General features: G+C 39.9%; 1 protein-coding gene across 3 annotated transcripts in view; it reads right to left on the bottom strand.

The window, feature by feature from the left end:
• Nucleotides 1-6,684: 6,684 nt before the first annotated feature.
• The window catches only part of TGS1 (trimethylguanosine synthase 1), a 49,558-nt gene continuing 36,351 nt past the window's right edge, over nt 6,685-19,891 (bottom strand). For 2 of the 3 annotated variants that reach the window (XM_073331138.1, XM_073331141.1), the window contains one exon: nt 6,685-6,999. In XM_073331138.1, coding sequence (XP_073187239.1) covers nt 6,883-6,999 — 117 coding nt within the window. In that variant the 3' untranslated portion in view covers nt 6,685-6,882. The remainder of the gene's footprint in view (nt 7,000-19,891) is intronic. The other variant, XM_073331140.1, reaches the window with a different exon arrangement.

Genomic DNA, 19,891 nt, shown 5'->3' on the forward strand with positions numbered 1-19,891 from the left:
AGTTGCGCATTTGATTATCAAGAAGGAGACCCTATCTGTAAAGTGGGCTGCAGAGGCCCTACATTTCTACCTGTTCTGGCTAGCAATTGTCCATTCACCCCTATGATGGCTACAGTCCATAAAAGATCACAACTCCTGAATCATGTGGTGGTACTGGTCTCTGCAATTGTTCCACTTCAAAGTACATCAAGCTGAAACTGACATTTTCTTTTCATGAGATGGGGAGAGGTCTGTCAACAAAAGTGCGTCTGCAACTCTGGAGCTGAGGGGGAGTGTGTGTGATGGATTTTAGAGCCCCATTCCAAACCAAAGCATGGAACAGTACTGAGCCAGGGAGTCTGGCTGGCTCACTACAGTCCTTAATCAGGAATAATGTATATTAGCTGCATTTTTACAGTGTTTTAAACTAGTTGCATTTGGAAATAGAAATCTAAAATTTGCCAGCCCCTGAAAATCCCTCTCTAGTACACTGTACAGCACTAAGATATCCCAGTGACAGGCATGTTAGAAATGCCTGAGCTAGACAGACGAAAACTATCAATTAGGTGAATTAGTTCAGACTAAATATGAATCTCAAGTCTATTCCCCCACCCCAATCTCAGTACTTAGAGGGTAGAGAGAGAGAATCACAGGGAAAGGAAAGGGAGGTGGTCAAAATAAAAGTAGGGTGTGGGGATTGAGAGGGATATAAAGTCAGAGGTAGACTGAAGCAAATTTTAGTTTTTAAACAGAGGAAAGCAATTCTGAATTTGATTCCGAGCTTGATAGGAATCTAGTGAATACAAATTTAGATCCATTATTGAAAGATCCGTCCAGCTGTATCATTCTGGATCCCCTGGGAACTGCATTAGTTGTTTTAGGAAGCGAACAAGCATTCTGGCCGGAATTCATCCTCTCTTGATTCAAATGTTCTTCATGTGGTCAGAGAGGTGTACAAAGACCACGTTCCCCAGAACCTTCCTGTGGAGCAACAGGATGCAGATTGGATGAGAATTAGCAAGTGAGCACAGGCCAAGTGTGACTTATTCAGAAGGGGTGATGGGGCTGTCAAAAGCGATAATTTGGAATAGGAAAGGGGAAGAGCTAGTAGAGACAGAGAGGCTGATGGCAGGTCTATAAAGAACTAATGCAGAAAGACACAAGGAAACAAGTGATAGTGGAAGGGAATCCAATAAGGAGATGCTTTTGTTCCGAGAGGAGAGGAAGCAAATAATGGCTTTGTGGAGAGGTGGCTCTGGCTGCCAAATGGATTTGGGAGGTGGTGATGTCTGATCTTGTGGCTTTCACTGTAAGGAGTATGGGTTTTTGTATTACACAAAGTCCGAATCTAGGAGCATTGGCCCTTCCAGCCATACGTTCTAATTATGCCTTTCACCACTAGATTAAAGAGCTCTTTAGTACCCAGTATTTTCTCACTGTCAAACTACTTTTACACTGTAATTAACTGACCTCAATCTGTTTTGATAAGCTAAACAGACTGAGCTCTTTAAGTCTCTCAAATCATTTTTGGGGCTATTTTCTGTGCCTGTGTCAATTTTTTCAAATGCGGATACCAGACATTCCAGTCTGGTTTCACCAGTGCTGTATAAAGAGGTAAAAATCACCTCCCTACTCCTAGTGACTACTCCCCTGTTTATATATCCAAAGGTCACGTCAGCCCTGTTTGCGTGTGCATGGACCAGGAATCTATTGTGCAAGGCACTGTACAAAAAAAGAATACTTGCCCCCAAATTTTTATTTTTTTGCGTGACAGTTCACCTTTAAATAGCCATACAACTCCAGCTTCTCTCACAGCTCTTATCCCCCTCTTTATAGAGTAATGTCAAAAAAACATTCAGATACAAACTAGGCTGGTGAACTGCTAGCAAATTATTTCCAGGTAAATCTAAAACCCCTGACACATGATACAACGGTTATTTACCCAACAGTAAATCTTCTTCCAGATGTTGTCGTCAGGGTGGTTTCCACTCTGGATCCACATGAGGCTCATTAGCATCAGATTGGAGTATTCTGAATAGCATTGCTCTTTATGCTCCTTATCCGGGAGCACCAAGTGAGGTCTATGAGGGCTCATGGACATCGCTTGGTGCTCCCGGATTAAGGGCATAAAGAGCAGAACCCTTCCTCATTTCCCTCACAATTTAAAGCCCGTGTTTGCTGAAGACTCTGAAAGTAGGGAGAGAAGGTAGGTCCTGGGATCTACCTGAACAACATCATCTTAAAGAACCACATCTTGCATCTGAAGAACTGAGTTTTTTACCCAAAAAAGCTTATGCCCAAATAAATCGGTTAGTCTTTAAGGTGCCACCGGATTCCTCCTTGGTTTTTTTTTTTTAAAAGTTACTTGAAGAAGAGTTATTTATCCTATAGTATGATTCAATGTGGATCCCACTGTAGATGACTGGCAAGCAAGCATCCCCTCTGGATGGTGGGAATAAGAACCTTCAGTTGCATCAGTCGAACAGCTGACAATACTGCTCTCCTGAACTTGGCATCTGGTCTGGAAGCTACGTCCAAGTCATAGAGCTTGACAAAGGTCAGTGGTTTACTCCTTATTGACACCTTGCATCTCTCAGATATTGGCACATTCTTGAAGTAGTTGGTGGCTGTTGCCTGAGCACTTGTAAAGTGAACGTTAATATTCTGTGGGAGGGGTACACTAGGCAATTGATGAGTCAAGATACAGCGAGTTATCCACTTGGATAGTCTCTGTGATGAAGGAGGCTGAACTTTTGTTTGGCCACCTAAAGCTAGAAATAGATGAGGAGACAAGTCTGAAAAGTTCAGTTCTATTGATATAATAAAGTAAGTTTCTGGGAACATCCAGCGAGTGCAGTTTCTTCTCTCCAGCACAGCAGGAGATTTAGGGAAGACAGGTACATTAATTGATTTGTTCAAATGGAACTCTAAGACTATATGTGAACAAAAACTTATTGAGACCTCTTCCTACGACCAGGTCCTTGTGAAACATTATGTATGGAGAGGTTCAGCCGTGAGTGCCTGAAGCTTGCTCACTCGCCTCGCTATGGCACCCACAAAGACCATATTAAGGGTGAGGTAGCACAAACAGCATTCTGAGAGAGGCTCAAAGGGGAGATCCAGCAGGTCTCTGAAAAGAGGGATGGGGAAAGAGGAAAGGACAGAAACTGGATTGGGTAGTCATGACTTATGGATCTCTAGAACCCATTTGTCATCTGTGATACTATACAGAGCTTGGTGGAAGTGGGCAAGGCAAGCGAGGTAGAAATGCCAAGGCACTGTGGTAGCTGTTGCTGAGCATTTCCTCCCACAACCTCCCAGTGCACGTCCCCTCTTACTCAGACTGGGCACTAGGATGAGGCTTTGGGCCTGGCCTTAGTGGAAAAAAAAATCACACCAATTGCAACTACACATCAGTTTTTCTTAGTTTCATATCTAAAATAGACAGTGTGTAACTGGGTTTGACTCACCACAGTGGATCCTCCTGCTGGTCAACCTGGGAATTGGCTCGGGGTTGCCAGTGCGCCCTCCTCTGGTGGTGGTGTCTCACCCATTGTCACTCCTATCTCTCGTCCAGGACCCACGTAACTCCCCGGACCATGTTGTCCTTTTCTCGACACAGCCCTCTGGCTGTGTCCCACTTGGTTCTTTCCCCCTCTCCGGGGGGCTGACAGGCCTCAGCCCAACCACTTGCCTCAGTGGCAATCTGCAGTTCAGGTTCTAGCCACTCATCTCAGTGGCAGACTGCAGTCCATGCACTGGCCACTCTCCTCAGTGCCCGGGGCGGGCGGGGGGGGAGAAATGGGGAGCCCGGGCCCAACAACTACTCCGGGCCCTGACCCAGGGACTCTATAGCCAGCAGCTCCCTCCTCCAACTCCACTGTCTCCTTCCCTGAGCCACTTCCCCCACAGCCCTAGCAGCTCCTCTGCCCTTGTGTCAGCGCCTCAGTCTGGCAGCCATCAACCTGGAGCTTTCTGATACGCTGCTGACCCTGCCCAGCGCTGCTCTGTCCATGGTGCTCCAGCCCCCTAAGCAGCCCATCCTCCTCCCTCAAAACTCCGCTTTGCTCAGTAGCCCCTTCTTATATGAGCCAGCCTGGCCCTGACTGACTCCTCCAATAAACCTTCTCCTAATTGGCTGGCATTACAAGCGTTTTCCTTATTGGCTGCCTCCTGCGCAGCCTCCCCAGAGTGGCTTTAACCCCTTACATACTAGTGAGGGGCAGCCGCCCCATCTCACAGTAATAACGTTCAATATCCAGTGATTAGGTTGATTTAAGAAACAAACTGATGGTACAAGCACTTTCAGTAATGTTATCTGTATTGTGTAAAAATGTCTGCTTCAGCAGCTGCACTTCCTCTGGAGGAGAAAGCTTTTGATCTTATTGAGTAGTCTTAATTTGCTGGGTTTGATCCTAACTTTAGTACACTGGTGTTTCTTCTCTGCAACTTTCGCTTGCTAATATTCATATTTCTGGCAACCTCTTAGCTCCCCCCTTCTTTTCAGGGACACCAAAATATGCTCCTATTGCTAGCGTAGACTAGACTTAACTGAGGTTTTCTCTCTTTATTTATTTTGGCTATAAAGCTTTTTGCAATAGCTATCCAAAATTCCCCTAGCACTGACTTGTGTTACCTGCGGACGATCTACTGATGTACTATACACAGCTAATCTTGCGAATCCAGTGGAATTAGCACAGATCTCTTGCTTAGTCTTCTCTCTGTGAATCTGCCATACTGCACTCTAAGGTGAGCAGGGGGACTATTCATGGAGAATTATCTACCATGTTGCACTACATGAAGGTGAACAAAAGAACCAGCGTTGATTTAGTCTTTCTGGAATTTGTTCCTGTGACATCCTGGGGTTCAACCCAGACCAGGAAGGGGTTTTGCCACTGTCTGCTGTGGAACCCTGGGTGCCTCTGTGCTGCACAGCTTTGGTTCGGAGCCCTGACACCAGCAGTGTGCACACAGCACAATGGCCTCACCCTGACTTCCACCAGCTTGCAGGGTGACACCAACACCCTCCCAGTCCTGAGTTCTCTCCTGGGTTGAGAACCACTGCCTTACATGACATCTTTTTAGATATAGATGATGACAACAGTGTGGCATGTGTAGTGAGTATGTCGGGCCTGACAAGAGTTGCGGACACACAGTAGTGAACACAAATGGGCTTGTGTGTCACAGTCCCTATGATCTTGCTTCTGAGAGAGAAGCAACATTTGGCTCAGACATTCCTTCAGAAAAATAAATGGATGGCAATCCCCTGGCCTGAAAGAAGCTAGATTTATCGTCTTCTCTCCCCAACAAGGTCCCCTTGGGATCTTTCAGGGAAGATACTGGTGTTCAAGAATCAACTCAGAGATTCTACCCCTTTCTACTGTACGGGGGCCACATGGGTCTCCATTTCCCCTAGAGGTCTCAGTTAGGTATATCAATAGAGATCCTGGAGGTCTGATATAGAAGTGGTAGCAAGGAGAGGGAGCTGGGCCCAAAGGCCCCTTACCACACTTCCTGGCATTGGCAGTGTCCCATGGGGTGTCCAGTGCCCTCCATCTACAGCCTGAGGGAAGGGGGAGTAGATGGCTGAGCACCACAGAATGTGGCTGCTGATGTGGTCTATAGGGACTCAGGTGCAACCTTCCATCTGGCACACTGCCCTTCTAGATTCTCTCCCCTCAGAGATGGGTGAGGGGGGTTGTTTGCCCTGGAACCAGTTCATTTCCAATCCTGCTTGCCTCTTTTCCTTCCCAGGGCAGGAGGCCAAGCCAACCCTACCTGGCTTGGGACCACATTCTGCCCACAGAGCCAGCTGAGCTCCCCAATGAGACATTCAATAAAAGGGAGTAAGACACAGACCTTTCCTTGTGCTTATGGCTTTTCTCTCTGAAGCCTGCAGGGCCACAGCCACTGCAAACACCTCAGAAGAGGAAGCCGAGTTAGAGGACAGTTTTCCCAGAAGGCAAACGCAGCCCTGGGACACGACTGGGAATCAGACACATCAGTGAGTCACACTGTTAGTTAGAAATTTGAAATAAAGTTTCAAATTTCCTTCAGAAAGGTCCCGAAGCAGTGAGGGCTGGGTGAACAACTGGCCACTGGGAAGGCAAATACACTGGAGGGAATTTCAGGGGGAAGGCCATTGCCCTGCTCCCAGCAACTGACAAGTCTGGTCCTGCCCACAAGCCGCACGCAGGCTGAAGTACCCCTTGTAACAGGTCTGTGGACCCTAGGGTGATGAACAGTGACCACATAAATGTTTTCCAGCTGAACTGAGAGCTGCTTAACTCTGACTTTGGTAAGTCTTTTTTAGATTTTTCCATATAGTAGCTTATTCTGTTTAATTATTTAAGCATGGACCATAGATCTTTATAAACTCTTTATTTTTTCAGAGAAACTGCATTTTCATTATTTGTTTCCAGAATTAGTTTGTACTAAGTACTAGATCTCTCTCAATTTGTTTTGAATATTATGCAGGGCTGGAAAATTGATAAACACAAAAATACCTATTATAAAATATAATTTAGGTTCTGCGTGCATATTTGAACAGAGCCTTGAGCTCCTCTTAGACTGGTATTGTGACATGTATTATTCTGAAGGCAGCTTTCCCTAGATTTACAATAAGATCTTTGGTAATGAAAACTACTAAAGTTTCATTTTGTTATTTTAATTAAAGAAATACATCAATGTCAAAAATCTTATTATAAAAGTATTTTATTGACATATTTGCAATGAACAGGATGAAAACATATTTCTCTAAACAAAAAAAGGAAGGAGAAAAAAATTAAACAGAAGAAATTTAACCAAAGCCATCAATTAGAGACAAAGGGAAATCAAGTCTATATTATTAGGAAGTTTAGAACACCGTGATCCATTTCTTACTTAGGTATATATGCACTGAGTTCAGGATACATCTCGTCTGATTAGGTCACCAAAATAAACCGTTATTGTCTTCAATTTGTTATTGAGAAAATTTTGTTCTATTTCAACTTGCCCTCCTGGTCCAGCCAAGGAAGCAACCTAAAAAGAATAAAAACAAATAGTCTACTCCCAGAAAAACAAGCAATTTCAAAACACATCTTTCATTCATCTCCACATAACCAAACATAATCAAAAGTGTTTTCTTTGCTACTATTAAAACAGGAGTGCTTGTGGCACCTTAGAGACTAACCAATTTATTAGAGCATAAGCTTATGCTCTAATAAATTGGTTAGTCTCTAAGGTGCCACAAGTACTCCTTTTCTTTTTGCGAATACAGACTAACACGGCTGTTACTCTGAAATCTATTAAAACAGGGACACACTTTTTGGTAACAGTGAAAAAATCCCTCCTTAAACATATAAACAAACAAACAAAACAATGGCTGATTAGTGTCTACGTGCCATTTGTGCCTCTGAAAAATCTTCCCTCTTCATAGCTATTAAAACAGTAGGACTACATATGAGGAAAAATGCTTGCTATTGTTCACACTTCAGTGTTATTTAAAAGTGGTTACCAGAAATGTTAATCCTGGGGTACAGGACCCTCAGTTTTGAGAGCACTGCAGTTCGCCCATCTCACTTGCAGCAAACAGCAACAGGAAGGCACCAAAATCCCATAATTTTTGTAGATTATGAGAGCTAAATTTTAATCAAGAAAAGGATGAAAGATTGCACGGGAGTTGACTGCTCAAGAAAAAATATGGGATGAGAAAAATGTGTCACAAAAAAACCCTTAACTAGACTTTTTTTTTTTTTAAGTCTCACATAATGTTTAGAATAAAACAGTTAGCAAATTAACTGCTGCTAAATGTTCCAGATAGAAATCCTGGCCCCACTGAAGTCAATGGCAAAAAGTCTACTGAATCTGCTGATGTTCAGCTACTATGCTTTGAACATCCTTAATGGTCAACTAATTTTAAAGCAATATTTACAGGACAGTAGCAAAGAGAACTTGTTGCAGCAGGTGCTCTCATTCTATGACTATAGCATTCAGTAATTGTGTTCTTCCTACTTCATATTTACAGTGTGCCAAGTATGAGCAATAGGAAATACTTGTTTATTACAGCTGTACATGGGATGGACTACCACAAGAAGGAAAGAAAAAATATAGGGAACGTAACTGAAAATGTATCTTCAAAGAAAAAAAGAAAAGGTACCCTTGAAGACCCTGATCTGGCAATGTGCACGGGCAGGCAGTTGTGTGGATACAGGGCCTCCTTGATTTCAATGTGCTTCCACACATGTGCTGCAGTCTGTCTGCAGCTGTTAAACGACTGAGTGGCACCCAATCTGATGCACTTTGTTGTCTTTGCATCAGTTTTGCATTGAAATTGCTCCCAAGAAAGCAAACGTACAAAGTGATTCTATGCTGACTAAAATTTTAAGGTCATGAACTACAAGCCTGCAGTAGATTTTAACTGATCTTTAGATATTTAGGCAGCAGCTGCTAAAATGCAAAGTTAAGTATGCACTGTTACCTCTTCTAAACTCCTTTGAGACTTATACATGAGTTTATATTTAAACATGCTGAACTTCCTCTTATTTTTGTATTAGTAAAAAAAACAGCTACTGTAATAGAGAGGAAATAACATTAATTTAAATTCTACTTTGAACTTTTTTATGGAAATCAATAATTATCACATATTAATCTGAAACACATTTATTTTCTTTCTTACAGCAGCAGACAAAAACAAAAGCCTTAAAAGCTTTTTCATCCCACAGTTTAATGTTAATAAGAAAAAACACTGTTCTTGTCAAAATGCAACCGAATACTTAAGGCAAAAAAACAGAAGCTGACTGAGGTATTTATAAATAGCACAAGAATCTGAATTTGGCAAGTGGTCAGGAATGTTAAATGTTCTGACTTATTTTTTCTTACTTGAAGTTTTAATGGCAAAGTTGTTTACATCTAAGGGCAAAACAAATTTAAGGATGTTAGTTTTGTGCTACTCTTCTTTAAGAATTCTGTTTAAGAAAAAGCAATAATCACCCCCTTCAAAATTGTTGGAATACATATGTTTTGTAATTAGATTTGTTTAAGTTATTACATCAATATTTTGGACGAGACTACTCAGTATGAGAGCAGGTACCTATACAATGCCAGCAAAAAGGCATTTCAATATAAATTTCAGCACACTAGGAATAGAATTTGCAGCATGAAATGTTTCTGTGCATGACTAATGAATTCCTACTAAACAACAGAAGCATTTAATCAAAATGTCTGATAAAGATAAAGAATGGACTGATTTCCTTAATTTTTCCAGCTTCCTAATAAACCAAATGGAAACTACACAACTAAATAAAGAAAAATAAAATGTCGGACTTAGCTGAAATGCAGGACATAAGCGTTGAAGAAAGGCAGCACATACTGAAGCACATTTGAACAATTACAGTGTATGTGGCTATTTATAGTTTCATAGTATTAGATCCTGGATGAGTATAGTTACAATTTCAGTCAATCACTAAAAATACTTTAAACAAAGTGTGACAAGATTCCTTGAAGCCAATTAAATATACAAGTATAAGCAATATAGGGAAATTAAACAAAATGTAGTATAAAAGTCTCAAGATTCCAGATTGCCATGAACTACACAGGTTGCCTGCTCATCTACTCTCTATGCTAATTCCTCAACCTTCTCTTTGTTGAGGGGAGGTCCAGAGAAACAAACAGAATTCAGTACAGAGGTGCTGCTGACTCATATGGAACAACCTGCGTGCAGGAAAAAAAAATCTAAGAACATTTTCCAATTATGTTTGTTTATGTACAAATTACTGGAGACCTAATTATGTACAAGATACTTGCTGGCAATTCTAAATCAGCAGGGTTCAATGAACCCTGACAGTTATAGGGGGAAAAAAACCCAAAAAACCCAGCATTACACAAGACTAACTACACACTAATTGACAAATGCTTTTAAAAACTGCAATCACTGCCTTCCTCAATCCCTATTCCCCCCTTGGTTATTCTGTTCTTTCATCTCCCATTATTCTTAGAAATATCAACATGCACCTCCTATGATGCTTAATAAAATTATTTTAAAAATAAAAAAAACAAACCAATTTTTTGACATTTCTCCTTTCTACTCTAGTTACATATTAAATATAATATAATGGGATGTGAAAAAGGAAATATGAGCAGGAAAGTAGATCTAGATAGCTACACTATCTTAGATAATGATTAAAAAGTATGGCTCTTTTTAGGTTAGCAATTAAGGTAATGTGCAAACTTACTATATATGCTGAGAGTACACGATCCAGCATGGAGTGTTTCTCTGTCCTCCTCTTTTTCTCGTACTTTCTTCAAACCTAAATTCCTTAAAGCAGCTAATCTAGGCATCAATTTCCTCCACTAGCTGGACTTATGATGCATAGACTCCCCTAAAATGCCCAACTTCTTTGATTGCTGACACTGCCATTTTACAACAATCTTACAACAGTGCTATGGCAGCCATGTCACTTTATACAATATGTAGATAGCAAATTAAAATTAATATTCTAACAACCTAGAAACTAACAAAAATCCTAACCTGCTAAGGAAAGTTAATATTCTTTAACTGCTTTGGGCTTTACACAGAACACAACCAAGTTCCAATTACTCACCATCCTTGCAGGGAGCATTTTTCATGTAAATACTTTAAAGACCCAACGAAGAACAACAACAACAATGTATGAAAACCCCTCAAAACTCTGGTGTTATTTAAAAACTGAGATAAGCCCAAACCAAAATCTCAGATCCAAGCACCTTGAAATTTAGCAAGTTTGAAATCCAGAACTGATCCTGTGATTCTATTGTCTTGAGTCTTCATTAAATACTAGAGCACCTGAGTTTATTTTATAGATGAGACATTTTAAAAGCAAAGTACAGTAAGTATAGTTACCTGGCAAAATCTATGAATCTAAGTTCTTCTACTGTGCCAATCACAGCACATTCAAATTAACATAAGATCTCACTGTCTCTCACTCTTTGCCTTTAACTATTCAGAAGGGAAGTTATAAGAAATATTTCTCTATATAGGTCAGAGGGTCAGGCTTTGCCATGTCTCAGTCTTGGACCTTGTCTAAAAAGCATTGCTAACCAAAGGGGATCAGCAGCAGTTTTAAGGACCAACTCATCACAAGGCTTCAGAGATAGAAATGCATGTCATACAACATCTGAAAGCTGGGTTAAATTACACAACATTCTTTTCTATGCCTTGTACGTCATGAGATAGACTATAATCAAATCTCATGCTTCAGGCTTCAGCTGGTTGTCTGCAGGGGTCAGGAAGGAATTTTTTTCTCCAACGCATAATTGGCTAGGTGTGTTCTGGGTTTACTTGTTCTCCCCTTCCTCTGAGGCATAAGAGATTGGCCACAGCTGAAGACAGGACACTGTTTGGATGGACCAGTGCTCTTGAGGTGGTTCAGAAATTCCTCTTTCTAGATGCCTGGATGGTGCTTCTTGCTCACATACTGATTGCCAGATTTAGATTGGGAAGGACTAGCAGGGCCCTTGGGAGTTTCTCCTCCTTCCCTTGCATTGTGGAGTGAGGTTGGCCGCTGGGATCATGCAGACATATCTCACCTAATCAATTTCCTGTCATTACAGGGGCCTCAAGCACTGGTGATACTTTAGTCTGTCCTGTTCTCTGCCAGTTTAGTATCCTGAGGACTGAAATGCCTTATTCTAAGAAAAGCCTTTGGGCTTAGTATAGGGGTATATGGAGGAAATATAATAGCTTGTGATATACTGGGTGGTCATACAAAATGATCTGATGCTCCTTTCTCGACTTAAACTCTATGGAAAAATAGTCTATGAAAAAATGCAGTGGGTGCATGCCTAGAATTTGATATTTCATGCTTTAGACGTTAATGTTGCCATGGAAAATGTGGACTGAAATGTTGTGGACAGCTACAGTCTTGGCTTATGTTTGTAAAAGAAATCCTGCTTTCACTGCATGTTTAATGAAACAGAATTGGATTTTATTTTGCACAAGACTTTAGCGGACATCCCTGGGCAGTTTGCCTAAATCTTTCCCTTAAATTCAGAGGGAACTCCTGTGCAGCCACTGAGTAATAACTTATCTGCAGCCATTTTATAAACCATCATCCTGACAATTTTTGTCATGCTGTTCTGGTTATTATTCCAAACATGAATATTTTGTTGGGTCTGTCAGCTTTACATAATTATGATTTATTTGGCCAACAAGTCAGCAATTAATAGCTCCCCTTCCAGTAAAGTCTCTTGTGTTCATTTTTCCTCACCTTATCCAATTGCTTGTGACGTTTAAGACTTTTTATAAAGCAGAGTTAAAGAGAAATGAGATTTGCTTAAGTGCTAAAAGCTAAAGCACAAGAAAGTCATTAGATGTTACCCAAAAAAACAAAAGCAGCACTGCTCCTTTTCTTCTATAATAGTAAACTAAAATGCTGTACCAAAAAAAAAGTCAGCTGAACAGAATAAATTTTGATGAATGTTTTTGTGGCAACTAACAGGAAAAGACCTTTCTCCTTAATAAAAAAAATTACGTTTCAGTTTATGGAAGCCAAAGTTCTGTTAAAATTGCATTGGGAAGCCACTGATATAGACATTAAAATAGGCTCTCTTCATGCTTAAAAGCAAAAGTCCACCCTGCTCTTGATGAATATTTTACACCACTGTTCTTTAGTTACTTCAGTATTTACTGATAAACTGCTGGTGCAAATATCTTACAATGAATAAATAAGGAATAGCAAGTTAAGAAGCTTCAGAAGATCTTTAGTGAACAATATGAATCATCAGCACAAAGGCAACATATGAGAAACCCTTCAGAACCCCAGGAAAGAGTCACATTCTGGCCTTACAATTTAACATAGAAACATTTTCCCTCTGAAACCACACATTTACTCGATTTACATAGATATGTGTCTGTCTGGAACCCACTTTGATTCTCAAATAAGTTTTTACTAGTTTCCTTTTTGTTTGAACAATATTAAGATATTTTATTTGTAGAGTTACTGGAAAGGTTTTAACAATACCACTATATCCTGTATTGCCTCGTCTTAACATATCAAATAGAAGCTCAACACTATCTTGATTGATTTGGCTTATTAGGATAACAACATAAAGGTGAAAGACCTCATCTGAAAATTTGTGCAAAGCACCCTGCTGCTTTTGCCAGAGAACAAGCCACCTAATTTTATTTTTTCAAACCAAATGGTCAACCTACTTTGGTCAACGCAGTGAGAGTGTAGACTGCACTATTCGAAGCAGTGCACTCTAAAGCCAGTTAAGACTGACTTGGTGGCGTGACAGAGTGTTGAGATGTGACAGGTGGGTCAGCACTCTGATCACTGTAGCCTGAATTGGTTCCCCCAGTAATTGCTGATTGCATAATTAGCTAATCAGAAGGAGAGACTAGGGAGGTAAGGAACTAATTAGACCTCAACAATTAGACCTGAACAATCTGATAAAAGCCAAGAAGGAAGTGTTATGCGGGGGGGGCGGGGGAGGACATGACTAGCTGAGTCTAGAATGAAGGCACTCCTTAGAGAGAGGGAGACCTCTCCTTTTAGGGCCCTAGCAAAGAAGGGCTGAAAGAAACACTTTGAGATCTCAAAGGTTAAAACTGTGATGTTGCACTCTACTGGGGCTGGTGAATTGGTTTAGAATAAAATGCAGCCTACATACAAGAAGAAAGTGGGTCAGTTTCTGGGGCATCAGGACAGAGCATGGCCCTGTCACAGACGGGCAAAACACACTTACCCCATTATTCCCTTCTAGACTACACGTTTTTTTCTGAAGATGGTGAAAGCTGCAGAGATGTTACGGCAAACTACAGACGGAGCATGACCACAGAAGGAATGGGAGGGCACTAGGAGTTGCCAAGGAAGTAAGGAATTACAAACAGATGTGGAAAATATCTGGATAAACCAGCTTTCTATACAGCTTAAAAGATAGCAAAGTTACACAAAGTTAGTTGGGAAAATGGCTTTTGTATGGAAAATCCATCTGTGACTTAACCTTTACAGAGGAATAAACTAAATCCTAACAGATGAATGCTGAGAAAACTTATCTTCTAACTACCAACTAAACAGCTCTAATAGAGATCTCTGTGAAACAATGTAATGATTTAACATAAATCAGCATTCGTACACTGCTTTGAGGCTACCTTCACCCTCACCTTTTGTAACAAAGAAGGGCAAAATGGGAAATCATTATTACTGATGCTTTCTGAAAAGAATCCTGCTCCTTCTCCCACCCCGTAACATTTTCATGTTGAAAAGAATCAGTGCCGATTACTTTAGACGGCCAATGAAAGTTTGCTTGTTGGGAGTAACAAGGGTGCTTTCATGGTTGTTAACCCAGAATTGTCATTAGTCTTGACACTTACAGATTGCAATCACCTTTAATGAAATAATACAGAGTTGGTTGAATAAAATCCAGTGATAGGGAGACAATTTACAGCAGGTTAATTATTGTATGTTAAGACCAAGATTTTCCAAAGGGACTAGTGATTTTGGATACCCAATTTGAAACACCTTAAAGCAGTGGTTCTCAAATGTCCCCCTTCTTTGTGTCTGTAATAGTTTATCCCCCCACCACGTAAGTACATACACAGATAAAACAAAAAATCAACATGCAACTCTCACTAAATATTAAAAACAGTAACGCATTAATTCAAACAGAGCCAATCATCCATTGTAATAAGAGGAAAAGCAAAACTACGATTGCCGTTGATACTTATGATTAAATGTTCACACTACATCCTAGCAAAACATACAGATGGCGACAACTTTGTATAATGCTGTGCAAGCTTAACAGAAATCCATCAAAATGCACAGTCCATCTAGAGTCAAATGCACAGCACCATCTGAGGACCTGATATGTTTGGACGCATCAGCTTTGCTAATCATTCATTGCTTTGGGTAAAATGTGTGCCGTACGTTTCCCCCCCACCCAACACTTCTCACGCCCCTGCCCCCAGAATATATTCCACTCCACCCCAGGCGGGACACAGTTGGAGAACACTTGCCTTAAAGGGACCCAATTTTCAGAAGGCGGATGCTTAGCACTTTCTGAAAATCGGATTTCAAGATCTCAAGCTGAGCACCCAAAAACGGAGGCTGCCAAAAATACTCTTACAAAACTTGACCCAATTGTTTTTAACCTGTGAAAATTGTTTACTGGACTAAGGGCACTTTGTAACAGTTGTTTTTAATTGTTTTATAATTGCATGCCCTATTTACAGAACTGAAAACAGACCGTGTTAAGAAATAAGGACAATACATGATAACACATATTATAAACTGTCTTTTTGCTAAAAGGAAAAAAATGTTTTTTCTAAAGTAAATATTCATTCATAACTACTGACCTTGTTGTGATTTCATTATTTTTAAAATTAAAAATAGGATACTCAAGTGCTCAGAATACAATATCATGGAAACTAATTAACCAGGGTCAGAGTGGCTAGTGATAATCCAAATTTCACAAGTTTCTTGGTAATTAGCCTCTATCAAGATTGGGTAGGCTGGTAAAAAAAATCATATTAAGTAAGTTGATACTTGAATTGGAAAACCAATTTTACCAACTGTGGATGATTTGCACTACGTGTTCTCCCATTGTTTTATTAAGCTATTCCAATTTGCTTTCTTTTTGCCAGGTTAAAAATCCTACAGTTTTAATCAGAGGTGTCACATGCAGAATCTCAATAGAACATATAATATAAGGAGGGCGTTTTTTTAAATGAATTATACAAAGTTCTATATTAATATGCATAATCAGGAATCTGTTTGTCAAAAAAAAATTAACAATGCAGACAAAAAAAGAAGATTCTGGTACAGACATACTTGCGGACAGATATTTTGAAATAAATTACCAAAATAATTGTAACTGGCATAATTATATTGTGTTATTTTCACAAATACAATATGCAGAATTTTCAAATATAGTGTGCAGAATTTTTAATTTTTTGGCACAGAATTCCCCCTACAAGTACAATATGCTCAACAATATGCTCTTTCTCAGCAAGTATAAAAGGTTGCAACATTTCAAGAGAGAGTAGCAAAATCCCCTAAAGAAAAAACAAGCTATGAAAAGAGCCAGCACTACTACCTTAGGGGCAAGTTCTGCTCCCCGATCCTGATGGTTTGACTACTTGGTTTGAAAAAACATTGTAAGTGAACAAGTCACCAGAAGAAGTCAGTGGGGTTCTTCAACTATCTGAATGTACACAGAGTTTCCACTGCGCTTGATTTTGGAAACTGTAAAACAAACAAAACAAATACCCTAAAGAGAACAAGGAAGTCTCTCTGAAGCTGTGACTCTAATCCTTTTCATTAAACCTGTTTCTCCGGAAGAGTTTTTCCGGCTGAAATTTTGTGCTACGGTATGTAAACGTACAACTAGCAGCCAATTAAAGTGATCTCTCAATCCAAGTCTTGTTAAATCGTTTGATTGATAGTTTTGATACTTTGAAAATGCTAGTTCTGGATTTATTTTTTTTAAAAAAGAGAAAATATACTCGGTGCATTAAAATCGTGATGCAAGGAGATTCAGCACCATGAAGTATGTCACACATACAGAATGTAGGGCTGTCAAACAATTAAAAAAATAAATCACGATTAATCGCGCTGTTAAACAATAATAGAATACCATTTATTTAAATATTTTTGGATGTTTTCTACATTTTCAAATATATTGATTTCAATTACCACACAGAATTCAAAGTGTACAGTGCTCACTTTATATTTATTTCTGATTACAAGTATTTGCACTGTAAAAAAAAACAAAAATAGTATTTCTCAAGTCACCTGTAGTGCAATCTCTTTATCATGAAAGTTAAAAACTTTAAAATGTAGCATTATGTACAAAAAAACCTGCATTCAAAAATAAAACAATGTAAAAAACTTTAGAGCCTACAAGTTCACTCAGTCCTATTTCTTGAAGTTCAGCCAATTGCTCAGACAAACAAGTTTGTTTACATTTGCAGGAGATAATGCTACCCATTTCTTGTTTACAATGTCTCCTGAAAGTGAGAACAGGCGTTCTCATGGCACTGTTGTAGCCGGCGTCGCAAGATATTTATGTGCCACATGCGCTAAAGATTCATATGTCCCTTCATGCTTCAACCACCATTCCTGGGAACATGCGTCCATGCTGTCCTGCTCGATTACCATCCAAAGAGGTGCAGACTGATGCATGTTCATTTTCATTATTTGAGTCAGATGCCATCAGCAGAAGACTGATTTTCTTTTTTGGTGGTTCAGGTTCTGTAGTTTCTACATTGGAGTGTTGTTCTTTTCAGACTTCTGAAAGCATGCTCCACACTTCATCCCTCTCAGATTTGGAAGATTCTTAAACCTTGGGTCGAGTGCTGTAGCTATCTTTAGAAATCTCACCTTGGTACCTTCTTTGTGTTTGTCAAATCTAGAGTGACAGCGTTCTTAAAATGAACAACATGTACTGGGTCAACATCCAAGACTGCTATAACATGAAATATATAGAATGCGGGTAAAACAGAGCAGGGGACATACAATTGTCCCCCAAGAAGTTCAGTCACTTGTAGACTCTGAAGTTTTACATTGTTTTGGTTTTGAGTGCAGTTATGTAACAAAAAAAAATTAGATTTGTAAGTTGCACTTTCAGGACAAAGATATTGCACTACAGTACTTGTATGAATTGAAAAATAATATTTCTTTTATCATTTTTACAATGCAAATATTTGTAATAAAAAATAATATACTCTTGATTTCAATTGCAACATAGATTACAATATATATAAAAGGCCAGAAAAACATCCAAAATATTTAATAAATTTCAATTGGCATTCTACTGTTTAACAGGGCGATTAAAACTGCGATTAATTCTTTTGAGTTAATCGTATGAATTAACTGCAATTAATCGACAGCCCTAAAAGAGTGCTTAAAAACAAGGAAATTAAGATTTATAATTAGCATAAATAGAATCTTCTTTAAAAAAGTTAAAAACAGGTCTTTCATATTTTACTGGGGCTGTTCATCTTCAATTTGACCTAAAAATGCAACACATGAAAAATTATTCTTGTAACAAAAGATCACAATCATAGGCAGGTAAATTTGACGGGATTTAAAAAAAGCAAAACAGTTTCTTGTAAAAAGAAAAGGAGTACTTGTGGCACCTTAGAGACTAACAAATTTATTTGAGCATAAGCTTTCGTGAGCTACAGCTCACTTCATCGGATGCATTCAGTGGAAAATACAGTGGGGAGATTTATATACATAGAGTACATGAAACAATGGGCGTTACCATACACACTGTAACCAGCGTGATCACTTAAGGTGAGCTATTACCAGCAGGAGAGTGGGTGGGGGAACCTTTTGTAGTGATAGTCAAGGTGGGCCATTTCTAGCAGTTGACAAGAATGTCTGAGGAACAGTGGGGGGGGGGGGGGAATAAACAAGGGGAAATAGTTTTACGTTGTGTAAAGACCCATCCACTCCCAGTCTCTATTCAAGCCTAAGTTAATTGTATCCAGTTTGCAAATTAATTCCAATTCAGCAGTCTCTCGTTGGAGTCTGTTTTCGAAGTTTTTTTGTTGAAGAATTGCCACTTTTAGGTCTGTAATCGAGTGACCAAAGAGATTGAAGTGTTCTCCAACTGGTTTTTGAATGTTATAATTCTTGACGTCTGATTTGTGTCCATTTATTCTTTTACATAGAGACTGTCCAGTTTGACCAATGTACATGGCAGAGGGGCATTGCTGGCATATGATGGCATATATCACATTGGTAGATGTGCAGGTGAACGAGCCTCTAATAGTGTGACTGATGTGATTAGGCCCTATGATGGTGTCCCCTGAATAGATATGTGGACATAGTTGGCAACGGGCTTTGTTGCAAGGATAGGTTCCTGGGTTAGTGGTTCTGTTGTGTGGTGTGTGGTTGCTGGTGAGTATTTGCTTCAGGTTGGGGGGCTGTCTGTAAGCAAGGACTGGCCTGTCTCCCAAGATGTATGAGAGTGATGGGTCGTCCTTCAGGACAGGTTGTAGATCCTTGATAATGCGTTGGAGAGGTTTTAGTTGGGGGCTGAAAGCGATGGCTAGTGGTGTTCTGTTATTTTCTTTGTTGGTCCTGTCCTGTAGTAGGTGACTTCTGGGTACTCTTCTGGCTCCGTCAATCTATTTCTTCACATCAGCAGGTGGGTACTGAAGTTGTAAGAATGCTTGAGAGAGATCTCGTAGGTGTCTGTCTCTGTCTGAAGGGTTGGAGCAAATGTGGTTGTATCATAGAGCTTGGCTGTAGATAATGGATCGTGTGGTGTGGTCCGGATGAAAGAGGGAGGCATGTAGGTAGGAATAGCAGTCAGTAGGTTTCCGGTATAGGGTGGTGTTTATGTGACCATCGCTTATTAGCACTGTAGTGTCCAGAAAGTGGATCTCTTGTGTGGACTGGACCAGGTTGAGGTTGATGGTGGGATGGCAATTGTTGAAATCATGGTGGAATTCCTCAAGGGCTTCTTTTCCATGGGTCCAGATGATGAAGATGTCCTCAATGTAGCGCCAGTACAGTAGGGGCATTAGGGGACGAGAGCTGAGGAAGCGTTGCTCTAAGTCAGCCATAAAAAATGTTGGCATACTGTGGGGCCATGCAGGTACCCATAGCAGTGCCGCTGATTTGAAGTTTCTTGTAAATTTCTTTAACACTTTTCCCCATGTTTTATTAATACTACTGCTCCCTCTAGAGATAGATGAATTAACAGAAGAGAAACAATTTGATAAATTGCACCTTACCTAGGGCTAGTGTACTCCACTGTAGTGTGTCTGGGGAAGACACGCTATGCCGATGGGAGAGTGCTCTCCTATCGGCATAATTAAACCTATGATTTAGTCACAGGTGTTTTTAGTACAAGTCATGGACAGGTCATGGGCAATAAACAAAAATTCACAGCCCGTGACCTGTCCATGACTTGTACTAAAAACACCTGTGACTAAATC

This window comes from Lepidochelys kempii, chromosome 2, assembly GCF_965140265.1.
Source record: "Lepidochelys kempii isolate rLepKem1 chromosome 2, rLepKem1.hap2, whole genome shotgun sequence".
NCBI lineage: Eukaryota > Metazoa > Chordata > Testudines > Cheloniidae > Lepidochelys > Lepidochelys kempii.